Raw genomic sequence first — 12,840 nt, 5'->3', positions numbered from 1 at the left:
CTGGGGATCGGATTACACAGAAAAAGAACCAATGTGTTTGTAATTTACTATGCAATGTTAAGAAGAATTATATCCTTCTAAGACCATTTAGTTCAAAGGTCTTCTGCAGCTGTGACTCTGCTGAGGACTGCTGTTCAGGCCTCCAAATACATGCATTGCATTCTCAGGCAGGGCCAGCAATTGTGATTCTGGTCACCTCCAACACTGTTTTGTTGTGTGGATAGTGCTTTCGTATCAAAGATCGGTCAGTCATTGGGTGGGGTATCAAGTAACAGAATGCTTTTAGTGTCTTGCTATTAAAGTAGGCCCAATTACACCTACTCTGCCTATGCTTTCCTTTGCAGCCTTAAGGACCTTGCCACCTTCATGAAAGAAGTGAATGCAGGCTTGTCTAAACCTGTGAAAGAAGGTGACTATGATGGGCTGGTAGACATAATGGGACACTTGATGAGGGTCAAGGACAGACAAATAGCTACTGACAATATGTTTGAACCTCTAAAGCAAACCATTGAGTTGTTAAAAGTTTATGGAGAAGAAATGCCTGAAGAGATCCATATGCAGTTGCATGTAAGTTATTAATTGCTTTTCAACATTTAGAAATTGATGGTTTATAAAAAATGTTATAATATGTTCACAATGGTATAGAAAATGGAGAAACCAGGGCAAAATAAGAGGTCATTTAACGAAGGTTAGCATCTGGGGTATAATGTATCTGAACACACAATCTGCAGAGTTATTGCCCTTTGGCTCTACTACTCTATCATCCATCCATCCATCCATCCATCCATCCATCCATCCATCCATCCATCCATCTCTCTCTCTCTCTCCCTCTCTCTTTCTCATCTGTCTATCATCTATCTATCTTTACTGATTTATCATCTATCTATCATCTTGAAAAAGTCTGTACAGGTTACAGAGATGGGTACAGTGTTATCCCGTAGCAACAACATGCTACATTTATTATATATGCACATTTCTCCATTATTAACAACATGAGGTGAATGAAGTTCAGAAAGGTACAGCAATCCCTAAACAAATCGATGCATTCTGCCATTTTGCTACCTGGCTCTTTGATCTCCTTCCTTATTGTTCTGAAGCTGCCTGTAAGCAACATTTTCCTCTGACAATTCTCTGATGCTTGTTTAGGAGTTGCCAGAACAGTGGAACAATACCAAGAAGTTATCATTCCAGGTGAAACAGAATGTGGCTCCTCTACAGGCAAATGAAGTTACAATCATCCGAAAGAAATGCCAACAGTTTGAGGTATCACCATTAAGAATATACTCAACTGGCATGCTGTGCTCTTCAAGCTGAAAATGAGATGTTAATATGGGTCAAACATTTATGATGATGCCTAAACTGGAATCTCGTTTCAAATTGGGCTTCTGACCACAACAGTTATAATTTAGCATTAGTCACTATTGGAAAAGGCATCTAAGGGCATGTTCTGTTGTGATTTAGGGTCCCTTGAGTTGTCTATAAGCGTCCCTCTCTATGTAAGTGTTCCATGCAGACAGGCACTTGATAGAACAAATAATCAGAGATGTCTATGCAAGGCAGACAGAGATAAAACAAAGATAATCTTTTTTTGGTACAAATGTATATCCACACCCGGGAGAACTGGGTTTGATTCCCCACTCCTCCACATACAGCTGCTGGTGTGACCTTGGGTCAGTCATAAGTTCTTTCAGAGCTGTTCTCTGAAGGGCAGTTCTCAAAAAAGCTCTCTCAGCCCCACCTACCTCACAGGGTGTCTGTAGTGGGGAGGGGAAGGGAAAAGGATTGTAAGCCACTCTGAGACTCCTTCAGTAGTGAAGGGCAGGGTATAAATCCAATCTCCTCCTCCTCCTCCTCCTCCTCCTCCTCCTCTTCTTCTTCTAATGTAAAAATTATTTAGTCATCATGTCATCATGGGATGTGTATGTCTCTTGCACAAAACTATGCTAACTAATCACTTTTCTCTGAGTTGTTTCTTGCATTTCAATATGACTGAAATCTAACTTGTATGATTTTGTGACATAATAGAGTTCATGCTCTTAACCACTACACTAAACTGGCCATACATTAATGTGCAGTCAAAAAGTGCAAGAAACATCTTTCCTAGCAGCCCTAATTAATCCTAACAGTAACAAGTTCTAACTGGAGTTATTTTCTCAACAAACATCTTAGTACAGTGATACCCAGTGATCACCATGGTGCCTTTCAGTGGGTTTCCTGGTACCCATTTGGTTCTTTCCCAAAGCATCTCTCCTCCAAAATGAAAAGCTTGTCCCGGCTCTCCTCCATCTCACTGAAGCAGGAGGTCCTTCAGAAGAACCCAAGACATATACCGTTGTGTCTACAGGGAGTGCCCATTCATAGAGTCATAGAATCACAGAGCTGGAAGGGGCCATACAGGCCATCTAGTCCAACCCCCTGCTCAATGCAGGATCAGCCTAGAGCATCCCTGACAAGTGTTTGTCCGGCCTCTTCTTAAAGACTGCCAGTGAGAGGGAGCTCACCACCTCCCTAGGTAGCTGATTCCACTGTTGAACAACTCTTACTGTAAAAATGTTTTCCTAATATCCAGCCGGTACCTTTCTGCCCTTAATTTGAACCCATTATTGCGAGTCCTATCCTCTGCTGCCAACAGGAACAGCTCCCTGCCCTCCTCTGTGACAGCCCTTCAAATACTTAAAGAGAGCAATCATGTCCCCCCTCAACCTCCTCTTCTCCAGACTGAATATCGCCAAGTCCCTCAGCCTTTCCTCATAGGGCTTGCTCTCCAGGTCCCTGATCATCCTTTTTGCTCTCCTCTGCACCCGCTCCATTCTGTCCACATCCTTTTTGAAGTGAGGCTTCCAGAACTGCACACAATATTCCAGATGCAGCCTGACCAATGCAGTGTACAGCAGGACTATGACATCTTGTGATTTGGATGTTAGCAGGGCCAGGAGCCTGGGGGCAGGAGCTGGCCCACCACCCCCAGGCAAATGACAAGCCTATCATGGCATCTTCAAGACCAAAGCTTGCCCTCCATTTCCCATTCTGCTGCTGCTACAGAAGACCTAGAGAAAAATCTCACTTTCTACTTATACTGCTGTCAATGAAAGACTGAAGTTCAACCCTGGATCACTGTCTGCTTTTATCCAATTTTATAGGAAACTATACACATTTCTCAGATGGTGTTCTTTATGTAAGGTTCATGGACTTAAAGGGGGCCTTTGATTCTGTCCCCCAGACTAGATTGTGGGGGAAGCTGCAAGCTACCTCAATTGATAAAAGGTCACTATGGTTAATGTACTGTTTGCATACTGACGTTACTGCTCAGGTTCGTTGTGAACGGGGAGGTGAGTTGTCTGACTCATTTGATCTTGAACTTGGTGTTGGATGAGGTTGCCTATTGGCTCCATTTCTATTTAATTTATACTTGAACAATTTGTCAAGTCATTTTGATCAATGCTGCCATCCTCCTTGTCTAGAACTAAACAAAGGTTAGTGAAAAGGAGGGCCAATATTAAAACCTTTCCATAAAAAGGTACATGTATTTATTGATAATAATAAATTTTAAAACATATATAGGGGCCCAATTACAACCAATGTATATAAAACATAACAATATCAAGGGCTTAAAAAGTTGACCTTACGCGTTTCGGCCAAATAGACCTTCCTCAGAGGTCATACATATGTGGCAAGATGGTTAATAATTATATTCACATAAACACAATCAGAAATATATACAAAGTATAGATTCAATAAGGACCATAAAGTAAATTGTTCAGAAGTAAAATCACCAGGCACACAAGGTAAATATGCACATAAGACCTTTAAAGTGTAATCACTAGCCTAGTGATTATAAAATAAACTTATGGTCCAAAAATTTCCTTCTTTGATTGTGTTCCCACAGTATTCACAAGTAAAAAGCACTGTGGGAACACAATCAAAGAGGGAAATTTTTGGACCATAAGTTTATTTTATATACATTGGTTGTAATTGGGCCCCTATATATGTTTTAAAATTTGTTATTATCAATAAATACATGTACCTTTTTTATGGAAAGGTTTTAACATTGGCCCTCCTTTTCACTAACCTTTGTTTGGTTCTGGAGTTTATTGTTAGGTTCAGTTTTTTCCCTTCTTGTTTTTTCTATCCTCTTTGTCTAGCCCATAATAATATTCCTATTCTGCTGTATGCAGATGACACTATCTTGTTATCTTGCATTCATATTGGTTTACAAAGATTGTTAAAGCTTTTTACTGTTGCAAAGAATTTTTGACAGTAAACTTTCAGAAGTCCAAGGTAGTGGTTTTTACTAAAAAAGAAAAAAAAGAAAAAGAAAAATAGAAACCCCAAAACATATTACTGGCCCATGAAGGGGGTGGATTAGAACAAGTTAAAGAATTTCCTTATCTTGGAATTTTATTTGCTTCTAATCTAAACTGGGCTCCAAAAAGCTGTGAGAAACAAAATCAAACCCTGTATTGGGGGCATTTTGAGTTTCTTTTGAACAAGGGGGAACGAGATATGTAGCGGGGGCTATTTAATTTTTTAATCTAAAAGTAATCCCTATTATTTTATTTGGGGATTAAGGCAGTCACCAAGTCTATTGATTTTCCACTTCTTATGCACTGGTGTTTTCCCTCGCTTTCACCATGCATGTCGGTTGGGTTTTCTTTGTTGTTCTGCATTCCCATTGCTATCACTGTGCCTGTGCATCAGGGATTTCTTTTCCATTCTGCATTGTTTTCCCTCCCTTCAACGCTCAATTCTCTTTCTGTTTGTTGTTCGCCTGGGTTTTCTGAGAGTGCTTTTGGGGTGGTTTTATCCCTTGCTTAGTTTCCAAGCCAAAGTAAACTCAAAAGCATACAGATTCCCTCAGATTCCCCCCCCCCTTTCCAGCCCTTTGGAGGCCACTTCTGTCAGGTTCCACAGCAAGTAACTCTCCACACACATTTCCTAAGAAGCGTTATGCTTTATTAGAGTACAGAACTGGTACCATATCCACAGGATTATTGTTAGGAATGACTATGGGGCGGAAACATCCCTACATATAGCAGGACGAGGCAAATGGCTAAGCAAATGAACTCCGAGCGCGAGCGCGGGAATTCTCCCAGCGGGAGATTACATAATGAGCAGAAGACTCGCAGGGTCTCATGAGAGCAGGAAGATTCACACCCGAGGTGGAATGCAAGCCCTCCCTTCCTCACAAGGCCAGACAGATAGCGCCATCTGGCAGAGCTGGCTCCCACGGTCTCCCAAGCAATGTTTACTGCAAGTGGCTGAGCTGCGAGCAAGCGGGAACAGGGAGGGAAACAAGCAAAACATGGCCGCTAGCTGACATCCTGCCCCCTCAAAAACACATCAACCTCCTCCCACAGCAGACAGGTGACCTCCCAGTTTCCCTGGGAAATGAGCGTGGAATTTCTGCAGGAGTTTAGGGGCCCGCACATCTTTCCCTGCCACCCACTCCCAATGCACCCATTACACCAGGTAGAATAATTGTCCACGTTTTACTTTAGAGTCCAGAATGGCAGATATTTCATGGTGTTCCTCCCCCTTCACCAAGATGGGGGGTGGCACAGTCGGTTCCAGGCGCCATGGATTAGATGATGGACAAGGCTTCAATAGGCTGAAATGGAAAATTGGATGGACATTCCATAAGGCAAGTCCAATTTGACAGTGACCTCATTAATCAACCTTACAACTTTAAATGGCCCAATGTATTTCCACACCAATTTTCAGCAAGACTGAGAAAGATGCAGATTTTAGTAGACACATACACAGAGTCCCCAGGCTGCAGAACCCAACCCTCCACCCTTTTCCTGTCAGCCTGATGTTTGTAGGCGGCTTTGGCCATGTCTAAAGCTTCACAGATCTTAGGCCACGCCGCCCTCAAAGTAGAACTCCATTCAGATGCCTCCCCCCCCCGCCCCTGGAGTTGAAGTCAGGAAGGGGATCGGGGGACTGTCATAACCAAAAGCAGCTTTGAATAGTGACATCCCTGTGGAAGCGTGGAAGGCGTTGTTATAGCAGAATTCAGCAAGAGTCAGTAGGTCCACCCAATCATCCTGTTGGAAGTTTGTAAAGCATCTCAAATATTGTTCAAGGGTTTGATTAACCCATTCTGATTGGCCGTCAGCCTCTGGATGATAAGCACCGCTCAGGCTCCGTTCTATGCCCATAATCTCCATGAGCTCACCCCAAAACCTTGAGACGAATTGAGGACCCCTGTACGTTATTATTTGGGTAAGTAGCGTGTGGAGCCTGACCACGTGGTTGAGGAACACTTTGGCCAACGTCCGTGCCGTTGGTACACTGGGGAAAGGAATGAAATGAGCCTGCTTGGAGAATAAATCCACGACCACCCAGATAACCATCATGGATTTGCTGGGGAGTAAATCTGTGATGAAATCCATAGAGATAACCTCCCACGGTCTATTTGGCGTTGGTAATGGTTTCAGTAATCCGGGGGGCTTCCCCTTCCTGGGTTTACACATGATACACGTTTGGCAGGAATGTACAAACAAGGATAAATCCTTGTGCATGTGGGGCCACCAGAAGGTGCGTTGCAGGAGGTGTAGTGATTTCATAAAACCCGTGTGGCCAGCCAGCTTAGATCCATGTACCGGCCCCATAACGTCCCCCCACAACAGTTTCGGAACAAACAGTTTTGTGTCCTTATACTAACAGCCGTTTGGCCCCAGCACCAACCCCCCCCCACCTCCACTTCCCATTTGTCCATCTCCGAAAAAGCGGTGGCAAATTTGGCCTCCCATCCCCCAGGAGGGGGGGGGAAGAGGGGAGGAAAGTTTAGCCTGCTTCCATGTCGTCACCGCCTCGCCCAGTTGGAAAGGCGTGAACATGGATTCTAGGACCTCCTCGCAACGGCTTTTGTGCTGTGGGAGGCGGGACAAGGCATCCACTAGTGAGTTTGACTTCCCTGGAAAATGATGGAGAGTGAATTGGAACTTAGAGAAAAAATCAGCCCACCGGAGCTGTTTGGCGTTTAAGTTACGAGGGGTGGGAAGCACTTCAAGGTTCTTGTGATCTGTCCACACCTCAAATGGCACCCTTGCTCCCTCCAGCCAATGCCTCTATGTGGAGAGAGCCAGCCAGATTGCGCCGGCTTCCCTGTCCCAAACTGACCAGTTACGTTCAGTGTCAGTGAATTTGCGGGACACATAGGCCAGGGGATGGAGTTTGCCATCAGCTCCTTCTTGCAAAATCGCCCCACCCATAGCAACGTCTGAGGCGTCCGTCTGCACCACAAACTTTTTAGTTTTGTCAGGGTGCGCAAGGATGGGTTCGGTGGTGAAAAGGGCTTTCAGTCTGTCGAATGCCTCTTGGCATTCGGGGGTCCATAGCAGCTTAGTCTCCGGCTTAGTAGCCTCTGGACCCTTCTCCTTCGTTTTCAACAAGTCAGTGAGGGGTAAGCTCACCTGGGCAAAGTTCGGCAGGAAATTTCTATGGAAATTGGCAAACCCTAAGAAACTTTGGAGTTGCCGGCGAGTTCTGGGGGCCTCCCACCCCAAAATGTCTTTTACTTTCCCCCGGTCCATTTCTATGCCACAAGGGGAGATGTGATAGCCCAGGAAATCAATTTCTGTTGTATGAAATTCGCACTTAGACAGTTTGGCAAACAATTTGTGCTTGAGCAACTTTCTGAGGACCTCTCTCACCAACTGCACATGGGAGGTCTTGTCGGGGGAGTAAACCAAAATGTCATCCAAGAAAACAAGCACCCCATTAAACAGGTGCTCATGCAACACTTCATTTATTAAATTCATGAAGACCCCCCGGGGCCCCCTGAAGACCGAATGGCATCACCAGGTATTCGAATTGTCCTAGAGGAGTATTGAAAGCAGTATACTCATCCCCTTCCCTTATGCGCACCCGAAAGTAAGCATCACGCAAATCAAGCTTGGGAAAGATTTTCCCTTTAGCCACTTCAGTGAGGAGATCCTTGATTAATGGCATAGGGTAAGCATTCGTAGAGGAGACAGCATTCAAACCCCGATAGTCGGTGCACAGCTGCAAACCCTCATCCTTCTTTTTCCAGAAGAGGACAGGGGCTGCGTACAGGGAAGAAGCGGGCCGGATGAAACCTCACGCCAGGTTTTTGTCAATAAACTTCCGCAACTCCACTTTCTCCCAGGGGCTCATGGCATAGAGTTTTCTCTTCGGCATCTTATGCCCCGGCAGCAGCTTGATTGCACAGTCAGAATTGCGGTGTGAGGGAAGCTCATCGGCTTCGGCTTCACCAAAAACCTGAGCTAGATCTCTATACTCCCAAGGGATTTTTGCCAGTTCCTCAGCAGCTAAGCATGCCCGAATGTAGTCAGTGCCCGGAGCCACTCCCCACTTCGGGTTCCAGAGATGGCCTTGGCATCTTGGGGAGATGAACTTTATAATCCTGTCACCCCACAAAATATAGGGATCATGCCTGTGGAGCCATGGGTTTCCCAGTACCAGGGGGAATCTGGCCCCTGGGGACACAATAAAACTCCGTTCTTCCCAATGGTCCCCTGCCCCCATGAGTAATGGCACAGTCTCGTATTTACAGGGCTCTTTCATCGGGGACCTGTCCATTTGGGTGAAGACCAAGGGCTCGGCCAGCCGGACCACATCTGCATCCAAGCCAGTGACCAAGGAGGGGTTGATTAAATCCCACCCGCACCCTGAATCGATGAGGTCCCGGACCCTAATGTGTGTGCCCAAAGTGGGATTTATCAGAGTCACAGTCACGAAAAAGAGAGGTGGGTAGCTGCTCACCGCTTTAGGTGCTTCCGTCGGTGGGTCCTGCTGTTTCGCACAACTTACAGCAGGACCTGGCCTTTTCCCGCCATCTCTGTCTCCTTCTCCCCGCTCGACTCGTTCTCCGCCTCGGCTTGGAGGGCGTGGGGGCCTTTTGCTTTCGCCGTGCCCTTTCTGGGGAGTAAGTCACTCCTGCGCTTGTCACCTTCTTTCCCCGTCGCTCCCCTGCCCTCTCCCAAGGGGCAGTTAGCAGCGAAATGGCCACGGTCCCCACATCTTAGGCACAGCCCCGTTTCATCCACTGCTCTCTGACTGAGGGCACTTGGGGCCCGGCTTTCGCCTTGGGGTGGGAAGGTGCCGGTGCTGTTCCCCCGCCTGCCACCGTGTTATCCAACCACATAGTGCGCAAGCGGCTCTCAGCCTCATGCATCCACGCCTCCAAGGTTCGCGGGTCTCGGGTCCCCAAAACCGAGTTTCGAATCTCTACATTCAGGCCCAACCAGTACTGCTGTGCAAACACGGGGTCTGTCCAGTCCCAGATTTGGCCACATTGAGGTCCTTCCTCCCACCACTTATTGGTCACTTTCGCATGATGGGCATGTTTTTTGAAATATGAGATTCTTCAATCAGTTAGCAGAATGTTAGCAGTTCTCCCCCCTTCATTGGCATACAGGCCCTCATTTATTATTTATTATTTATTTATTATTCCCCTCATTTATAATCTTTTTTACATGCTCATTCGTTTAGCGAAAGGAGACTTTTGGTAGACTGTATGATCACAGAGGAAAAAAACCTTTAAAACGGGGTGAGGGGGTTACAAGAAGATGCATGAGGAAGTTCCCTGATGATACTGACTTAAGGAGGATCAGAGAGCAGGCAAACAAAAGCGTCCCCATTGCAAACAGCCATTCTCTCCAGGGGAACTGCTCTTTTACCTGGAGACCAGTCGTAACTCCAGCCACCACCTGGATACTGGCAATCCTCTTTGGAGGCATTTTACCCCACTGAGGTCCCTCCCCAGAACCCTGCCTTTGAATGTTAAAACTCCCCCTTCATTGGCATACAAACTTAAAATGAGGGGGGAAGTTTACAAGGAGCTGCGTGAGGTATAGTTCCCTGTTGGTACTGACTTAAAGAGGATCAGAGAACAGGCAAACAGAAGCATCCTCAATGCCAAAAAATAAAAAAGAATTTCAGTGCTGCGTGCAAACCAAAGAAAGGTGGGAGGTATCCTCAGCGCAGAATGAAATTGACAAGACACATTGTTGTGTGTTAAGATCTGTATGAGCTTGAGTTCTGACATAGGATTGTAAATAGACCAATCAGAGCTGCACAGTGTTCTGAAGGGAAGCACTCTGATTGGACCTTATCTGTAAATAGTGATTGGTTAATATCTGACTTGTGGGCGTGGCTACCCAAGCCCGGACTGTTTAAAAGAGAGCCTGTTGCTCTATGTTTTTGTCACGTTCTGATTTCTTCTGACTTCGTTAATAAAGCTGATTCACTGTTCACAAGCTGTGTTGAGTCTTGTATTTAACACACGTAAAGAGAGATAGTTTAGCTTAGAGCAAGGGTGTCAAACATGCAGCCTGGGGGCCAGAGGAGGCCCCCGGAGGGCTTCTATCAGGCCCGAAGTGGAACTGGCTGTCTTCTGCTTCTTTTTCCAGTTCTGCTGCTGCTGCATCATTGTAGGTTTGCAGCTTAAAGATACACACCTGAACAGCATACTCAAGATTGCAACAGCACAGACATTTTGATGCAATAATTCAAAGCAAGAGGTGTCATCAGACACAGTTAAATAAACAAAATATCGCAAGAGTGCTAATGCTTTAAACATGTTTTTATTTTAAGTAAAAAAAAACCTTTGTGTTTGTGTCCGTGTCCTTTATAAAGTTTATATCTCCTTTTTTTATTATTATTTATTTATTGGTATATTATAAACAAATTAACTCCAACTTAATACATGTTACAATTGCCATTGTTGAACATAACTACATAGCATTAACAATTGATAGTGCACTTCTATCGGTTAGTTGTTAGTTTATATCTCCGCTACCTGGCATTACATTTTATGACACACATGGCCCAGCCCAACAAGGTCTCATTTATGTCAGATCCAGCCCTCATAACAAATGAGTTTGACAGCCAAGGCTTAGAGCTTTTGAATCATTTTTTCCTTTAATGCTTCAACAACAATGTTGGGGGGGGAATCATTTCGGCAGTCTCCAGAAGCAAGCCTGCAATTAAAATGGAAGGGGAAAGATTGCGCCTCCTTGTTTTAAATTTAAAAAAGACCTTTGGACACTACCTCTTCCACATCACAAGTGAAATATTGCGCTTTTTGGTTGTAGGTGCAGAATAAACACACAGAAATACACCAGAGAAAAAAATGGTGTGAACAGCAGGCAAACACATTGACTGCTGGGATTCTCTGGAATAAGCTGTCATGCATAATGGCCTTCCTTAGAAAGCTGTTAAATATGCCATGCTGTGTTGCTAGTGTGGTTTTGCACAGTCATTTTGGTCTGCCATCATTGGAAGTTAGGACATGGATAATTGCATTTAAAGTGTGCTTACTTTTTTCTGTTAATGGCTATCTGGCCTTATTGAAGGAGGATTCTTATAAATCATGAATCATGGTTTTACTACATAATCTATCAAGGAATTGGGGCTCGCTGAATCAGTAATTACAATTAGAAATAGATTAGGCAGATGGATTGTAATAGTTCTATTCTTCATGCTTGATGTGTTTGTCCATCACAATATTTTGGAATACTTCCCCCTGATTCTCTTCCTTCCTATACATATCATCTGACCTCAGCTGGTCTTCTTAGGGCTTTTATTCTTGCTAGAATGAATGCCCATTCAACGGTGCCTGCTTTTTGGATCTTCCCTTCTCTGACAGAATATGCTCTTGCTCCCTTGCTAAAATAGATACAATTTCTCATATTTTATTGGACTATCCTCTGTATTCTAACTTAAGATGTCATTTCATTTTACCATGGTTAGTGAATTTCTACGATTCTAATCCAAGCAGGGTGGTCCCCTTCCTACTCTCAGGTCAAAATTCTAATATAACTTTGGATGTCACCATTTTTTTTACTCCTTTTGTCTTTTGGGAAATAAATAGAGAGTATAAATGAAATTTCAGATTGTTACAGTGCTGAAGGCATTGAGTTATAGAGCTTTTATTCGACAAAGGAAAGAAAAGATTGAAGTGGAAATATCTTAATCTCATTCTCCAGGTTTTTATCAATAGTTCTCTTCCACATGACTTATTTATTCATTACATTTTTATTTCATCCTTCTTGCAAAGAGCTCATGGTGATATATATGATATATGATATATATCATTCATCTGTTTTATCTTTACAACAGCCCTGTGAGGTAGGCCAGACTGAGAAAAAGTGGCTGATCCAGGTCACCCAGTGATTTTCATGGCTGAGCAGCTGAAGAGCTCTTGAATTACTGTTGGGAGTTTGTTTTGTTTAGAGTGAACTTTGAACCCAGTTCTCCCTATTCCTAGTCCAAAACTTCTAACCGTTACACCACAATGGCTCTCTCTGATAAATTTTTGTTTGCTATGATTTGTACTCAATTGTTGTGATTACTTTGCTGCACTGATGGTTGTGTTAGCTGGGATGATGGGATACAAATAATACATAAGGGTCTTGCTGAAACCATAGTTCTTGACCTTCGGATGCTGCCTAACCCTGCTATTCTCCTCTCTTTTATCTCTCAGCTTAAACAACATGACTTCAGGGAGAAATTCCGAGAAGATGCCCCCTTCACGTTTGTTGATCCAGAACCATATAAATCTCTAAATAAGGTAATCTAAGAACAGATGGAAAAGTCTATATGGGCAAGGCTTATGTCTGTCCAGATATCACCTGCTATAGCACAACAGGTGTGGTTTTAAAGCATAGACAGAAAACAAAACAGCATTCTTTAAAAAAAATCAAGATGTTTTGGATCAGTGGTTTCCATTTGTAAGTTTGCATGTGCATGTAGTCACAAAGAGAAAGAAGAGCATATGGTATGAACCATGCAGAACTTCTGTGGAGCAGATGCTAACCTAAATTACAGGGTAGACTCCTAACAGCACAT

The 12,840-nt window shown here is 44.1% G+C and overlaps 1 protein-coding gene across 1 annotated transcript in view; it reads left to right on the top strand.

The window, feature by feature from the left end:
- DNAH17 (dynein, axonemal, heavy chain 17) overlaps positions 1–12,840 on the top strand; it is a 184,248-nt gene that overhangs the window by 56,782 nt on the left and 114,626 nt on the right. The window contains exons 21-23 of the mRNA XM_015416991.1: positions 345–567; positions 1,147–1,263; positions 12,476–12,562. Coding sequence (XP_015272477.1) covers positions 345–567; positions 1,147–1,263; positions 12,476–12,562 — 427 coding nt within the window. The remainder of the gene's footprint in view (positions 1–344; positions 568–1,146; positions 1,264–12,475; positions 12,563–12,840) is intronic.

The sequence above is a fragment of the Gekko japonicus genome, unplaced genomic scaffold, assembly GCF_001447785.1.
Source record: "Gekko japonicus isolate JY-2015 unplaced genomic scaffold, Gekko_japonicus_V1.1 scaffold518, whole genome shotgun sequence".
Lineage (NCBI taxonomy): Eukaryota > Metazoa > Chordata > Lepidosauria > Squamata > Gekkonidae > Gekko > Gekko japonicus.
Note: the sequence above shows the minus strand (reverse complement) of the source record. Positions and strands in the feature narration are given on the sequence as shown.